This window comes from Cryptomeria japonica, chromosome 8, assembly GCF_030272615.1.
Source record: "Cryptomeria japonica chromosome 8, Sugi_1.0, whole genome shotgun sequence".
In the NCBI taxonomy this organism is placed as follows: domain Eukaryota; kingdom Viridiplantae; phylum Streptophyta; class Pinopsida; order Cupressales; family Cupressaceae; genus Cryptomeria; species Cryptomeria japonica.
Window position 1 is genome coordinate 514,325,605 of NC_081412.1, and position 17,718 is coordinate 514,343,322.

The following is a 17,718-nucleotide window of genomic DNA, read 5'->3' on the forward strand; positions in this document are numbered from 1 at the left end:
AATAAAGTGAGAAAAGATGAGGGAAGCTTACAACCGATCCACGATTGAATCCTCCCGCAAGATGATTGCCTTCCCACGACTATAAACTTGCACACAAGAAAGAAGGAAAATGTTGGGGTTGTGTTTAGAGATCTACCTCAGTCAGACCCCCGTTTCGATGTTTCCACCTCCACGGACAACCAAAATAATAACAACGAGAGATAAAATGATAAAGGTAAATAGGCACAGTTAAGATAATAGGTAGATTGAAATGAGAGATCATGGATATGCAAATAGACCAAGAAGAGTAAGTAAACTCCCTCCAACACTTGTGAAGATGGCACCATGAGTTCTTCAAGAGGCTACAACAATGGTGGTCTTCAAAATGCTGGAAAACCTATATAAGATTAAGAGAATGGATGCCAAGAGCTCAAAATATCTCTGAATGATCAAGAAGTCCCAAGAAAGACCATAAATGTGAGAGATATAGCCTCCCAAACAAATCCCAACGTCAGTGGCCACAGACAAAGGCATTACAAACTCTTCTGGGCGCAAGCATAATGCTCAAATGGCCACCTATGGGCTAACAGATTCGCAGGATGCAAGCGCAGCGCACGGATGTCTCTGCGGCGCACTAGAGTCCCATGCTCAATTGGTCAACATGGTCACTACGAGCCAAGTTCTAAGCTGACGAAGTGAACCATGTGGACAAAAGGACAAATATGACGATGCGTGATCTCCATCAACTTGGAGCGAAGATTGTGATGCGGAACTGCACGGGATGCAATTTACGACATTACACTTAACTTGAAAATATGTGGCTTTGGCCTCTATATCCATACTTTGTTGGTTATTCTAGCACATCTCTCGAAACCAGCATCATATATCATCCTTGCTCTTGTATATCATGGACTGGTATGTCGGAATTCCAAAAGTTTCTCCAATTGCTTCAACTGTAAGGTTGGCCAGGAGTTTGCCATCCGATGCCAAAATTGCCCTTCTTTCAGCATTGTAATGTTTTGAACATTCCATAATCAACTTTGGGCACTGGATGGCAGGAGGGAAGCCGACAATTGCAACAATCTCACTCTTGACGATCTTCATGGCAATGGCTAACGAAGCACGTCCAACTGTTCCATATACTCTTTTCCTGAACTCTCCCAGCCTGAAGGTTCCTGATTGGTGAAGGTTCCCAGATTAATGTCGCTGACTTCTTTCCACTTCGAAATAATATTTGACTCTGGAAGAAATCCTCTTTGCTCATTCTTGATTTGCACCTGTCAGGAGGTGTTTGCAGCCTTGCAAGATTCCGCCATTCTTGCAAAATAAAATAATAAATATTATTTTCATAATAAATAAATTCAATAAATCTATCGAGGAAGGAATTTCATGTTGGGATTCCAAACAAAATAAAATAAAACCCCCAAGAACGAGAACTTTTGCAAAATAATAAAACTTCTCTTCTAACTTTTCTTCACTTCTCTCTAGCTTCCAATTTCTCCAAAAACCGTTGTGAGAAATGAATTCCAAAATGTCGTTTAAATAGAAGTCTCCCACTAAGCTACTAAATTGGTGAGGGGTTAAAATTGGCAGTTGCATTGATTTTCTTCAATCATGCGTCATGTTTCTTTCAACAACTCGCCATGCAAGTGGACGCTGCCATAATTTTGAATTCAAAAAATGGAAACTTCTATAAATTTTTGAGTTGTGTCATAAATATGGAATATTCCCTTTGCATGTAGCCAACTCGTTTATTACAAAAATCTTTCCATTCCGGGCGCATAAAGATATTTTTGAAAGATTTTCCCATCTTGGAAGAATTTTAACAAATTTTGTCCACTTCTGAAGGAATCCTGTATGTCTGGGATTCTAGGAGATAGAAAATCCTTCTAGAGAGATTATTTGTCTTTAAGGAACATTTTTGTGTTCTCATTCACATCTCGTTCTGAAGGTAGATTTTTCTATCAACAGACTATTTTTTCAATGTCTGAGGAACTCACTTTGTCCAGATTTCTAGAGAGAAAATTCTCTCACAGCCAATTTTTCTCGTACCTGGAAATTCTTCACCTTAGGCGCAATTCCACCTTGAGGAGGGAATTTTTTTATTTTTGAATCTTTTCCTTCTTGCTTTGATCTCCACGTTCCATCTCTGAGCTTGGGCGCAATTTGTGTAATATCTTCTATATTTGGAGTATTTACATTTGAAGAGGATATAAACTATTTACTTATTTGTTTATGTTTATTACTATTAACCATTATTCACAGTAATTATTAAATAAATATTGATTTGCATTTATAACCACAATCAATATTTATTATTAACTAATAATCACAATAATTACTTTTAAATAATATTTTATTAAATAGACACATAAATATTAGCTTGCATTTATTACAATCAGCAATAATTATAGTTAAGTAATATTCACACGTAATATCGGTAAATATTATGTTGACTGATGCTTAATTGGGAATCAACGAATTGGTTTAGTGTAAGGCTGCTTCGTTTTACCATTTCTTGTGGGAGAGACATGTCCCTTGAAAAACTTAAAATAGGACTTTCTTTCACCCAGCCAAAGGCAACGGTAAGTAAGAAGGAAACTAAACAGAGACAAGAAAAGAGAATATGGAAAGAAGATAAAAGGAATGCAAGCAGAAAAGAAAAGGTAGTCTGCAGTCATACTGACAGGAATTCATTACGGTATGAGAATTGCAATTTAATTTAGTATGATTAATACAATATGATACAGTAAATATAATACAATGTTGTTAATATAATAAGGAGCCACTAATATAATATGACACACTGCTAACACTGTTAATATAATAAACATATTAATTTAGTCGTATATTAACATAGTAATATGGTTAGTGTAATATAATATAAAGATAACAAAATAATATAATGATGTTAATGGATTTTGAGGCTTATACAGTTAATCAAATCTGATCTAATATTGTTAATAGAGTAAGATATTATCAAGGCAACACAATACTAAAATGTAATATAATAAAATATAAGTAAGATAAAATAATGTGAATAACACCACAAAATAATGTTATTCGTGACACTATTATTATCAAACTGATAAATGGGTTCAACAATAACCAATTATTGTCAAAATACGTACATTGACTCTTGCAATGTCCCCTTCTCCGCAGTGATTAGTTCAGTGATCCATTGGCCTATTCGGGAGACCCGTAGGCTATTTGGAAAGAAGAATTAGGGTTTCCAACTTTTTTGGAGTTCTGTTCGAGCTTTTTAGGGTTTATCAAGAGGGAATTCTTCAATTTTGTCTATCGTTTCCTTCTGGGTTTTTCATGAGCTCCAGGGTAGCATAACATGCATTGGATTCTTTGGTGAAGTGATAACTTACTATTTTTAGTAAGTTAGGGTTTGGTTGTTTGGATGATGTTGTCTTACTGAGCTTTCCAAGCTCTTCCTTTGGGTGCGAAGATCATGATTTTCGGAGAAGTATTTCATGACTTACTATTTTTAGTAAGTGGCAGTATTGAGCGTTTCTATTTTTAGCAATCTCGAACAGGGTCCAAATTCAGCACAGTTATGTGGTCTTCGTCACACAGCTTCATCCTTGATTTTGACGTTAATCAGTACCGGAGTTATAACTTATTGAATTAAATATTAATTCCTTATCCTAAGGTTTAATATTTAATTATTTTAATACTGATTAATTGTGTTTTGGGTGACTTAGGGAAAAGGATAAATATATGTGTTCGTTGAAAATTTTGTACACTTGGGGAAATATACAAAATTGTGTTTTCAACCACAGCGGGTGAGTAAAACTCTCCTAATTAAGGGAAGGATCCCCCTATCTAACTACAACTTTGAAAATAAAATAGGATGGGACAGCAATCTTTCTTCTTCTTTCAAGAAAGACAGTATCCTTTTCTCTTCACAGAAAAGCGATAGCAATTTGATATAAAACAGTAGTAACAACTTTCAAAATGAAATGAGAGAAAGGAAATGAAGTTTCCTGAAAGCTCAAAGACTTCCGTCACTTCCTTCAAGACGGGACAGCAATATCAAGCTCAAAGACTTGATTATGTCAAATCCTATCTACCCTTTTCTATAATAACGCTATAAAGAACAAATTATAACAACTCAAAGACTGGAATATCTTATTCTTTTCTACTTAAAACAATGGGAAGTAGTATAAGCTCAAAGACTCACAGCTATTTCTCACAAAATCTGCTTCTAAACTCTCATAAGAATAAGTGCAAGCACAAAGACTTACAGCTCCTCTCAAAAGAGTATTTATTCTAATTTATATTAACCTCAAATACTTGCAGCACAAAGACTGCAAATCAAATGCAATTAAGCTCTTTAAGAAACACTTGCAAGAAAGATAATATAGAACACAAACTCAAGAATGTAGCACAAAGACTCAAAGCTTGAGCAATTTCCTTCTATTCCTTTCAATTCTTGAATTCACACATGAAAGCTCCAAGACTTCTTTGCTGTAAATTTGGCAGAGTTTTTGCTTGCTTTCCAAAAGATAAAGATTACATTAGACCCCTCAAGTATTTATAGAAAAGGAGCCTTGAGAAAAAGGTGGGAGGATCCTAACTAACTTGAGAGATTCTCTCAACCACCAAGCCTTATTCAATAACTAACTAAGACTTAATAACTAACTAAGGCTTATTCCAACTACAGTCCTAACTGAACACAACTTGTAGTTGTCTTACATGTAATTACAAAAGTACAAGTAATGACTTAACTTGCATTTTACAAAAAGACTTTTACATGTAACTTGTCAAAAGAAAAACTACAACTAAAGATTACAAATGTGGAAAAATACAACTGTGTTGAAAAACACTTAAGCTGTAGCACGTGAAGACATGAATACTTCAAACTTCTGGATGATCATTTGTAGTTCATCAGGATCCGGTTCATGGGTGTCATTGGCAACAACCATGGTCTTCACAATGGTAACATGGCATCGGAGGAGCACAAAGCTGTTTTTCTCCAAGATGAACTGAATTTCATGCAAAAAGATTTGGTGTTTCATGAATATTTCAATTGAAGCAACTGAGAATTGATCGCTCCTCCATTCATTATGAATCCTTATCTGCAAATCTGCAAGAACTTCTTCTTCTGGTATTAGCTCTCCATCCTGACTTATTATGTTGCAAGAGGCCTTTTCACAATGAGAGACAATATCTTGGAAAACTTCACCCCGTAATCTCATTGCATCACCAATCTCCTCAATGAGGGATTTAAGAACAAAGGCCTTATTTTCTAGAAGCTCTTCAAATTCCAAGTACATGACCCTGGAAGAGATGATGGCATGCTCCTGTAGAACACTCAACTGTTGTTGGGGCATGGTACGCCAGATTGTAAAACTATCTTCAACACTTACCAGATTCTTTTTGAAAGTATCGGAAGTCTGATCCAGTTTCTCTTCAATGGTTTCCAACTTAGACATCATCTGAAAAATGTCTTTCATCACTTGTGCACATAGATCATGAAGCTGATCAACCCAAGAATCCAATGCTTGTATCTTCCCAGCAGCCCTTTCAACTCCACCAATTGATTCTTGGGAACCGGAAAAACCTGTGGGATTACTCCCTTCAACAGCCGGTTTTGTAATTTTATGAACAACTGCCATAAGTTGTCGGTTTTCCTCTTCTAGCTTGTGACCTCTATACCAATGAAGCTACAGAAAACGAAAACTGAGCATCATGTTTAATCACCTCATGCGTTTGCTTACCCAATTCTATCCTCGTAACTTTGTAATCAGCAGCCAACATTTCTTCAAGTGGCTTATCTGCAATGGGTTCAACAATTTCAGCTACCTTCATCTTGTTGCTGTCAACAGTTACTCTGGAGATAGTCTTGGCCTTTTTAGCAAACCTTGAATCTAGACTGTTTAAGTTGCTGATAATCAAAGGCATCAGGTGCGATTTCTTGCTTCTTCCTTTTTGGAGTAAAAGAACTAAGCCATGGAGGTAAAGCCATCAACTCTCCTTCAGTAGCAGCTGTAGGCAAAGGAGAAGCAGTTTTTGTTTGAATAACTATGGTCCTCCTCAGAGAATATTTGTTTGGATGGCGACCACGGTTTGTTCAGTAACCAATGGGCATGAAGATTGCCTCATTAATTCTTCAAAACCAAAAGTGGATGTATCAATCTCTGACAGCTGAATACATGAAGGAGTATCTTCACGAACTTCCAGCACACTCTCTTGTTGATGATCAAGAGGCGGCTCGTATGCTGAAATAGGAACAGCATTCTGAGGAGATTCATCCACAATCAAGTCAGGAGGAGAAAGGGGCGTCTCAATGGAAACTGGGGAAGGGATCTCATGAGGTGAGTCCGATGCTGGAGACTTAGGAGCATCATTAGATTGTTGCCCTTCTTCTGGATTGTCCAGATTGATCACCTGAACATGAAACCGTGACTTTTCCTTCCCACGAGCTGTCGCCTCCTCAGGATGAAGCACTACTGCCCGACTAACTCACAATTTGATCCTTGTGCCCGAAGATGATGCGCCTTCTTTGTTGTCAACCTGAATCTCAGACTTACATCCAAGAGGCCCTGTAGAATCATCTTCTTTTCCAATCTTGATTTTTATGAGTCTAACAGCATTACTTTTCAGCCAAGCGTTGGTGTTAGCCAAGATAAGCTGAAATCTCTCAAGAATGGATATGCACTCTTTGTGTGACCATTGGATTAAAGGAAGTGGAGCTTCCTCAACCCTTGGTGAAATATATTCAGGATCAAGTATGTGCCCATCGTCAATCATCCCTTGTGGAATATCCATCAAGTTCAAATCAACAACTTGCTTGACAGTGAGCCTGCAGTAATCCATTTTCAGAACTTTGAACTCTGTATGGAGATCTACCCAGATATCCTCAATGCGATGCACGTGCACAAAGGATTTTTTGATCTTCTCCTTCATACCCCGGTAAACAAAATCAGCTCCGGACTTAAACCTTTTGAGCTTCATTTCTTGCATTTCGATCTCCATTGCCTTGGCTTTAACGGATGTGACAAGAGAATACTGGCCAATTTTTAATGGGTTTGTTGTAGAGATTCCCATTCCAACCTTATGTCTGACGGACTGATGAGCATGGACAGCCATGATCTGTCTTCCCAACTCCATAAGAATGATCTTATCAGTTGGGTATCTAGGGAGCATATATGGTTGCCCACTATAGCATCCGATTCTCATATAGGAGAAGGTCGGGAACTGTAGAAACAAGCATCCATACTCACTCACCCTTTCCCATGCCTCATCTGATACCCTTTTGTTCTTCAGAGTTCTGTTAAACTGACACATGAAGTAACCGAAGAATGCATCTTGGACTCTTCTGAAATGCAATCTGCTGGGTCTCAAAGGCAACTGATCATAATATTCCCATACCAGTATAAGCGAGCGATCACCCTTGGTAGAAAGACCTGGAAAATGTCTAAACGATGCTGCCAAGTACACCAAACATGAGTTCATGTAAAAAGTAATGGTGGAAGAGACTGCTGAAAGTTGTTCACACAAGGCATCGCTGATGACTTCTCCCCATAATATATGATGGGACTGCCTTATGAACATGATGAACTGGTACATTCAAGGCTCAAAAACATTAGAATGTTCAAGGCCCATTATCCTGCTGAGGAGGGTTATGATGTCTCCTATTTCCCATTTGAAGTCACAGCAGTACAACTTAGCCCACCTTGAGAAGGCGGCTCGTGGCTCATGGATCCACCTGTTGATATGACGTTTGCAGTCTTTCTCCCTTTTCACATAATACTCAGCTGCTCTCTCTTTGGAGATTTCCATGTAAACAGGTGCAGGAGGTATTCTGAAGACTTTCTCAATTGTGTCCGCATCAAGGCGGATTATTGCTTCGCCATCATCATTTTTAATGATTCTTGTCTCCTTGTCAAAAGTGATGGGCGCAAGCGAGAACAAATTCAGGTTCTAGGGCAGCCACTGGGAAAGAAGATGCGTGATGTATATGGCTATCCAATAGCCGCTGCATATTGCTATCTTGTGGATCCTCAACCCTCTTGACAAATTCTGACATGTCCACATGCCCTATCTTTGTATCTCTTATGCGATCCAAAGGAGAGGAAACTTGGGAAGGTGCAACTTCATTTTGGTACTTGTCATATTTATACTTCATCTTCTTTGGAATTGGTGATGACGGCAAATCTGACATTGATGGACAACCTGGAATACTGTGATGAAGACTTAAAAGTGTTGAGGCAACATCATATTCAGCTGCAACTAACATTTTTCCTTCTTCAAATGGGAAAATCTTCGACTCTTGCACTTCACGACTTTGTGAGAGAAAGAGGGGAAATAAATGGGAATGGAGGAATCTTGACTTTGACCAATTTCGGATCTTGGGGAAATTTGTGCAAGTATACAAGTTGGAAAGAACATACATGCAATCGGATTTTTAAAACTCGAATGCAGGTACATTTGTAAATTTGCAAATGGAGAAATGGGTGGAAAATGAGAATTAGACTTGTGGGAAATGACGAAAATGGAAAACACGGATATGGGTGACATGAATGGATAAAAATGGGAAGAACCGGAAATGTCATTTTCATGAAAATGGGAAGAACTTTCAACATGTAATCCGGTTCTTAAAATCCGATTTTGAAAGGAAGAGCATTTCTCATCTTTGCAACTTGGAATTTTGACCAAAAATGGTTAAATTCTTTAACCATAAGGTAAGAACAATGATTTTCAGCCAACTTGTAATCGAGATTTAAAATCCTAAATACAAGTAAAGAGGGAAAATGGAGAAGATCAATGCAATTCAAAAATTGCTTATGAAGGGGGAAAATCTCTCTCACAAAACCGATTTTTCAGGCAAGAACAGCATATTTACAAATTTACAACTAGAAAGGAAAAAAAGAAAACAAGAAAACAAGAAAATGAAACAAGAAAAGAAAACATACCTTGCTTCAATATGAAAATGCCTATCCAAAAGATGAAACAATCTTTGAATGAAGAAAACAATCCCTTAAATAAGCAATAAATCGAACTCCCAAAACCCTAGCCACGTTTTCTAAATTCGGATTTGGAGACTAAACAGCAAAAACGTGGCACAAAATGCAAGTAAATGGCACAAGAACCAGTCAAATCTTCCTTTAACCTCAACGCCTAAGTGAAGGAAGCATAAACGACTTTGAAGACGAAGGAGTCGTGGCATTTCGTGAGAGAAAAACGTGAAGTTTATGAAACACGTGTTTGCTGGAAATTACCATGAAACCAGCATTCATGATCTCCAAATGGCATGAAGAGAGTCCAAGAATGCATGAAAGAAGCAATGGGTTAAAAACGCCTTCTTCCTCCTAAAAAATCTCCACGAAATATGCTTGAAATCTTCAACAAAAACGTTTCTCTTTGCTGGTCGGGTTTTTTGGATAAAATAGCAAGTTCGATTTTGCATGTATTGTTAAAAATCGGGTTTTTTGGGCAACATAACAAGTTTAAAATGCACTTTATCTCATTCCTAGGCAAATCGGGTTTTTAAAATGCAATTACATGTTTAAAATCCTTCCAAAAATGCACTTTATAGAGAAAAACGGGTTTTGGAGAGAGATGTGCAAGTTTAAAATTACTTGTAAAGGGAAAATAAAATCCCTACAACAAGTTTTAATTCACTTGCACATATGTAATAGGGGTTTAAAATCCCTATTACAAGCAAAAGCCATTAAAGTAGGGTTTTTAGAAAAGAATTTCAAGTTTACTTGTAACTTAACCAAAAAATCCCTATTTTAACTGAAAAAGCCAAAAAGCATCAAGGGAGAAATAAAAAGCAAATTACAAGTTCTTATTTTTCAATAAAGTGCACTTGTAATTAGCCAAAAATTTCCCTACAAAGACCAAAACAATGGAAATCATTAAAACTTGCAATTCAAAAGAAATTTCCCACCTGGAGTCAGGGAGGAAAATCCCAAAATTGAAGGAAAGACATAGCAAACGAAACCAGAATGCGACGAAATTCAAAACGTAGTTCGAGAATGGACTGAGGATTAAGTCAGTCCAAGGATTAGTCGAAATTTTGCCTCGGGAAGCATGCCATAGAGTCAAATTTTCATTTTTTCACAAAAGTTTTATATAATGGTCCTTTTTTCAAAAATGAGGACAACACAACCAATTGCCCTAATCCCATTGGGCAAAAAAATGTTAGAATAAACATTGAGACAAAGCTAATAGCAAAAATGGGACTAGGGTTGGATTCTTAAGATGCTTATACTTGAACATACGTCAACATGACCCTAATGCAATGCATAGGGGTGGACTCAAGTCCAAGCATTGCCATCAGTATGACCCCTATCTTTAGATGTACCCATAACTATTACAAGGTACCTAGTCTAGGGGAATGGATCCAAGGCCTATGGTGTGAAATTCATCATTTCCAACCACTCACCCTTGATTTATTGAGAGATTAGGTTAAACATCAAATTAAAGCTTAGGTAACACATGGATGGATATAGATCCTTAATACAATTATGCTTGAAGGTAATTCATGTTGTCTCATGGCAACACATAGGGATGGGCTTAGGTCCATGCATTGCTATATGCTTGATCCCTACCTCAACATGTCCCCAAGGCCATTATAAGATACCCCATCAATGAGTATGAATTTGAAATGTATCATTCAACATCCCGTTATTGTCCCTCTATTGTCCTTAAAATCTAGGAAACTTTTTGCCATCCTTTAAATGCATCCCTCCTTTTCACAAGCCTAAAAACTCAAAGAAGCATTGAGAAATAAGCAAGTCAATTTCTCCCTTTTGTCTAGTAAGACAATCTACAAAGGTTTTGTCATAGCTAGGCAAGTGGTAGTTTGGATATTTACAGTTCTTGATGAGCTTGGTTTTTGACAAGGATAGTCTTATTACATTTGACACTAAAATATTGTAACTAAAAGATGCTAGGTGAAGATCGTGATCTTTGGCATAACATAAGGCAGTTTTGATGAAAAGATTTGCAAGGAAAGATGATGAGGACCTTTTGTCAATGGTCGGAAAGTAAATCAAGAACTACTAAGGAACATGGATATGGAGTGGAATCCTTGTTAACTAGACATACCAAAAGATCAAATCATAAAATTCATAGTTGAAAATCAGTCTCATGCAATTTTAATTGAGAGAGAAATAACTTCAAAATCAGTAAAGATTGAGATTGTTGCACCATTGATTGAATAGTGGATACCATTGGATACACCAATAGCAAGAGCTCTGTGTTGCACAGAAAATACTTTTCCAACGCACTGATACTTGCACTTCCTGCTCTTGGAAAACATTTTGTTATTTATATAATTTTATGCAAAAGCAGTAGTGTGGCAATTGATACAATTTCAAGTTCAACCCACAAACTACAAATTGATGTTTTATAAAGGTGGAAAAAAGTGAATGCGTCTGAAGATATAATGTCTCAGATTTCTTCGGTCTACATGGTCCAAAATTTTATAAATCTTTTTGATCTCTAAAAAAGTCTCAATAAGAGTAATATGTTTTCCAGAGGAGACATGTTACCACCTATTACTTGATTATTATTGATCCAAAATGTGATTTATTTTCTATAAAAGGAAAGCTCGCAATGACTACCTTCCAATGTTACAAACACCACTCTATTTTGAGAAGCAAGTCAAAATTTGTGACTACTTCAATCAAATAAAGTCACATGATGACAAAGAAGCCTCACATAAGAGCCAACCCATAGTCCACAAAATCAGACTTGGAGAGTACTTGGCAAAAGCTTGGCAAAACTCGACAACTAAGATTTTTTTTAAAAAAACAAATTTTATGCAAAATACAACTACAAAATGTATCCAACCAGTAAGGTCAAGGGGTAGTGCCCCTCATGAGGATTTGGGGACAGCATCCCCAGCAAGGTCAAGGGGCAATGCCCTTTTGAATGTCTCGAGCTAATGCCCTCAATAAGGTCTGGGGGCAGTGCCCTTGGCATGTTCCCTTCAAGCCAAAATAACAGAATGTTTTGAGTGTTTAACCCACATTTTTTTCCGCAATTCTGACATGTTTGCTAGTGCAGCAAGTAAGGTGGAAAAACTCAGAAAGCTTTTGGCGAGTCTTGAGTAATCAACAAATATCACAAGTACTCAATGACTCACTGAGTTTGCAAACTAGGAGCTAAACAATAAAGAGAGTAGATTCTACATATATCACATGTGAAATAATTAGTAGAGAGCTGATAAGCCAACTTAGACTCTTTTTTATGTGTCTAATGATGGAACTTTGGTGCCAAAGGCTATATTTAATGATGGAAATTATGGCCAATGATTCTTTACATTCTTTACATTCTTCCTTTTTTATGTGTCTGTTTTAACCTGAAAAATACAATCTTAACATGGTAACTTTTGGATAGACAAGAAGCAACTTGAATTGGAATCTGACCAGGCACTCCGGTCTGATACCAGAGGGTTGCTTCACTTTTTTTATGCCAATCTAATTTCCTAAAATGTTACAGGTCAACCATCAGAGATTGAAATTTCTCTGTAGATTTGATCTGGTCACAAAATATTCATACCAATTGAACCAGGGATAATAAATCATTAACTTACTGCTACCCATATTTTTAGCAAGATTGACAGTGCCTCCTATGGGGCCAGCCTAGTCATAGTTGTCAAAATGCATATATAGAAAAATTGTTTTACAATATAAGATACAGTTTTAAACCATTTTACATCTCTTTTTCATAAAAGATTCATGCCAGGCATCAGAGTTAGGGTTATATACTCTGCAGCAAATAAGAAGACAAGTGGTGTGAGTTTCAAAAACCAGCCATAATAACTAATGCAGAAACACATGCTCAAACAAGTGGAAAAGAAAAAATCGGACTAGTAGTATCTAGGGTGAGCACTCTCTTAATCTTCAATAGCAGGGGGTTCTGTTCTCTCAACATGCAGGCAGTGCAATCTGACCTGGTTTATGTCAATCTGATTTCATTAACCAGGGTTGGTTCAACTTTAAAGATCGTCAAGTTTAGGCAGGAATCTTACTTTCAGTTTCTTTGGGAAATAGTTGATAAAAAGCAACTAATTAAAGTATTAAACAACCTTCGACAGTGATTGCTATCAACAAGGAAATGTCACTGCATAAGTACACGTTTAACTCAAAGATTTTTTTTGCTAATTTGGCCTCTCTTGCTTTTGTACCATTACTCTATGCAAATATTTTTATCGAAAGGATGACAATTTTTTACTCAAAACTGCATGGATGTTGATTTGAATAGGATTTTTATTTTCTTCATGAAGTGAAAAGCGTGTCTTAGAGGTGCCTCGTGGGCAATTGTTCAACAAGTATTGACATAACCTTGCATTTCCCTTCAAATTCAGATGTAGGTGACTTGGTAAGGGTAGTTTGTTAGGTTTATTAAAGGCCTGGACATTTTTTATGTGCTTTCTCTATTCTTAAAAGAAGAAAACAGATGCAGAACATGTATGTCCTTCATCATCTTTAACTCTCTCGGAAAACTCAAAACGGGCTTGACCTGGTTATCAAAGGATATTGAAGAACATCGTCATTCCCTGCAAACCAGCTAGACCTGCAGTCTTATCATGTCGTGGACTATAGGGTAACTATAACATACATCCTCACTTACCCTTGAAATTAAAGCCGCAATGTGTTATTATTATATTTAAACCCAGATTATATAAGTTGGTATTTTATATTCAAGCATCTACTATGGACTTCACATATCTTTCTTTTCACTCATTGTCAAAGAAATAATTCTGTTTCTTGAACACTAGTTTCGTATTTCCTGTGGCAGGTTAAATTCACCCAATAATAAATTAGGTTCTCTCAAACAGAATGTAACAGTTTATGAACCACTTATCTTTACCAAAAATAACACTCTCTGAATTTTTTGCCTAGTTTAGAGAGAACCTGGTTCCCAAGGACTTATGTGGGCCCTTACTCCCGGGACGATAAAACTTGCGATCCAGTGATAATTACCCCTAATCTTAGGAAGGCACATCTTCTTGTAAGCGAGCAAAACACATCTTCTTGGGTTTCACGTTAACTGACACAACTGCAGCAAGCCCTATATTGTAGAAATTCACAATACATGCAAGAGAGTATGTGAACGTATCAGAATACCCAGTTATTGCAAAAGATCTTTAAATCTTCTGAGTCCTTGCAGAACTTTTGGAACTAATTGTGAAACTGACCAATTGGGTACCTTCTGAATGGACCACAGATCTTAAAGCATTACACTGAGATATGGTGCCCTAAAGTTGATAATTCAATCCCCGTATTCTTGAGAAGATCGGATAGATTCTGGGACACTACTGCTAGACAATATTTGTCCATATCTACTCATATTGCACAACTTAAGGAAACAACAGAACTTAAATGCCAACAAAATCACAAATTTCATTTGACAAAAAGAAGATTGTCAAAATCGGTAAACTTACCTGGGTTTTCGGAACGTTTGTTGCTTAAAATGCCCGAAAACACAGCCTGCTTGTCCATATAATTGGATGAACCCCTGTGGGTTGTTTTCCTAGCAATGCAGGAGTCTCTATTATTACACCATCCTCCACCCTGTTTTCAGACATGTTACTTCACACCATTAGCCGGCCTTACTGTTACAAGTATATTTTTATGTTGTGTATGTGAGCATTTACTCATTGAAGATTACAACATAATTTACCAACCATAATAAAACATTAAAAAGCCCAGTACGAGTCTCATGTACACATTAAAATACGTTTTAGAAAAACCCTTATAAAAATGCTATGATGTATTCAATCCTACGGTTTAGTTGATATAACAATAAATGCTGCTACTTTTTGGTCAGGGTGAGCTAAGGAAATATTTGTAAAAGATTATGATCGAGGTTCAATCATTTATGATAGCTCCGTTATGTGCTATGATTAAATTTATCTGGATGTAATGTATATTATTTTTAATCTATCATGGAAAAAGGCCAAAAAATACTCTGCTACTCAAGCATGAGAAAGGATGGACTGTGCTTGATCTTAGGAAATGCGTGCATAGATTGTAGAACTGAAACTAATTGACAGAATGTGAAATTGGGAGTTACCTCAAAATGAACGAGCCAGTTATTTGCTCCTGAACCATACCCACTATCCAAAAGGTAGGCTGGCAAAGTCCCATCCAGACAAACTGCATTGCAACATTATGTATATTAGAAGGAAAAAGAAAATAACTATGTGGAAATATTTGTGATAACAAATCATTATGTGCCATTTTTCATTTTACGGACCATTCTCAAATGCCTCAGATCCATGCGAAAATGATACAATACAATTTCTTCAGCAAGATAAATAAAATAGATTGTGCAAATCTTGAAAGACCAGCAAAATCTATCTCAAACAAAAAATTAAAATAATCTTGTGAAAACAATCGTCATAAGAAAACGTTCTGTACATTTTTTTCAATCCATGAGCCATTCTCAAATGCTTCAGATCTAAGTGTAAATATCGTTTCTGGTACAATACAATTTATTCACTATGATAAGAGAACTAAAATAGATAGTGTAAATTTTTAAAGGGAGAAGCTTCTCAGCCAAAAAAAAATCCCAAACCAAAACAGATGAAAAAATGGAGAAACAAATTGCTGATTAAGCAGCAGAACTTGAGAACTATAATGACATGATAGCCAATCAATCTCAATATCTGAAAGAAATTAGATAATCCTTGGTACAAGGCTACAAGCCTGTACTTGTCCTATATTGAAACATTCTGCCGCTGCTCTTATCCAAATCTCTAACACGATTAATACTAAACTCTAGAAAGTTTCAGGTTCCACATGGCAACTTATATGGGCTTTAGCAGATTTTGGTTACTACTGAATACTTACACTAGCTGTCTTTGAGATTGAATTAATAGATGCAATAGGGTCCTCCTAGTCTTATCTTACAGGCGTTTAATATTTGAGCTCTATCCAGAAACAGCAAGTAGTTATCCATACAATACATTATGTATCTGAAGCATTTCAAAGAAGGTGTATAGTCCGAATTCATGAATACATATCTACTCGAAAATACATAGTGATGTTTTGGGACTTACAAGCTCCTGTTTCTGCTGCTCTCTCCACCAGAGTCAAATTCACTACCAGTATGTCAGCTGCAGAGGGCTTAGTTCTCCTACTTCTAGACCCTAAGGCTGCATCGACCATTATTGTGGAAACAGCAATAACATATATGACTACTATCAACTTAACAGATGATGTATGACACACACTCTTTACTGACTGAGGATTTCTCAGAGCACCCATTCTGGTTACAGATGGCCTGGATCAATTTGTTGTTGAAAAAACTAGCAGTTTCTGAAAACAACAGAACTTAGAACCCAATAAATGTGAACTCAAGTTCACACCAAAAGATCATTGGGGCATTCTGTTGCTCACTTCTTAAGTGCTTTGTACTGTATTACCTGTATGAAATAGACTCCAAGATTAGAATTCAGAACCAAATACTTGTTAATTTAAGTTCACACCAAATGATCATTGGGGTATTCCGGTACTCACTTCTTAAGGGCTTTGTACTGCACAAACTGTATTAAACAGACTCCAAGATTAGAATTCAGTGCCAAGTACTTGTTAATCTAACTACACACCAAAATTCGTCGATATGAAATCTTCTTAGCTTCACTCCATCCAACCTAAAATAAACAGTTGTTACAATGCCAGCATAAAGCCTCCCCCCTCCCTGTATAAATACAACTCTACACAAGTTGAGCTGCAACATCAACCGCAACATAATCACAAGATATATTTATAACATTGTTGTATCAGCAGATTCAACACTCGTGAAGCATACAGTCTTTTTTTGGCACGATGTGGAAATACTATCATCCCAAAAGTCTCTCTAGTTCAGCCAATAACCAAATAAGTCACGCATTCCATACATTTCTAAGGTTCCATTTCTGTCATCCAATTTTCTCCAATTTTTACACCATTTTTATTAATTTACAAGAAAAATTCTCATAACTACTAGAGCGTGCGTTGTAACAGTGAAGATATAACTGGTCCATTGAGCGCGTGCAATGGATAAAGCTGCCATTCCTACTAGTGGCATTGAATTTTTGGATTCAAAATTTCTCAAATAGTATTTGCTATTATTAGATTAAACGAAACAATCCAAGATAATCAGATTGAAATTCTAATCGACACTCATTTGTCTTATCAGTAAGCTCAAGGCACCACATTAATAAAGTGTTTGTGGACGGCAAGGCGAGTATTTTTTGGGTTTGATTTTGCAATGCTTTGTCAATTTGGTGGTTGAAGACAAAAGAAAAGGCGTTGCCCATTATGTTGAAGAGAGGACCCTACCAGGCTAAGTTAGTGTCATACCATGGTGTGAAGTCTATTTCACATGGATGAACATTAAACCCAACAATGTAAAGGTCCTTTATAAATATTAATCAATACTAAATAATGTATAGAATTATGAAAGATAAGATAAGATAAGAATATTAATTTTTCTAAAGGATATAATTAGTTTATGAATTATGAGATAATGAGAATGTGATAAAAAGTGTAAAAGCAAATCAATTAAGTAATAATGAGTAATCAATTTAATTTAAGATTAAAAGGTGGGATTGTTTTACAATTAAATGAAATTAAAAAAATAATTATATTTAACTTTAAATTTGATAGAGATTCTTTGTGACAATATTATAGAAGATCTGTCAGTTTATCATTATTTTAATGAATATTCTTATGTTGATATTTTCGTTGTCTTTTGTCCAAACTCATATCCACAAAA

At 36.4% G+C, this 17,718-nt stretch overlaps 1 protein-coding gene across 2 annotated transcripts in view; it reads right to left on the bottom strand.

Moving 5' to 3' along the window:
• Nucleotides 1-17,057, bottom strand: part of LOC131047805 (pectin acetylesterase 3) — a 229,980-nt gene extending 212,923 nt beyond the window's left edge. The window contains exons 1-4 of one of the 2 annotated variants that reach the window (XM_057981594.2): nt 16,479-17,057; nt 16,019-16,384; nt 15,031-15,113; nt 14,399-14,528 (exon numbers count right to left, since the gene is read on the bottom strand). In XM_057981594.2, the coding sequence (XP_057837577.2) occupies nt 14,399-14,528; nt 15,031-15,113; nt 16,019-16,226 (421 nt within the window). In that variant the 5' untranslated portion in view covers nt 16,227-16,384; nt 16,479-17,057. The remainder of the gene's footprint in view (nt 1-14,398; nt 14,529-15,030; nt 15,114-16,018; nt 16,385-16,478) is intronic. The other variant, XM_057981595.2, reaches the window with a different exon arrangement.
• Between the last annotated feature and the right edge of the window lie 661 nt (nt 17,058-17,718).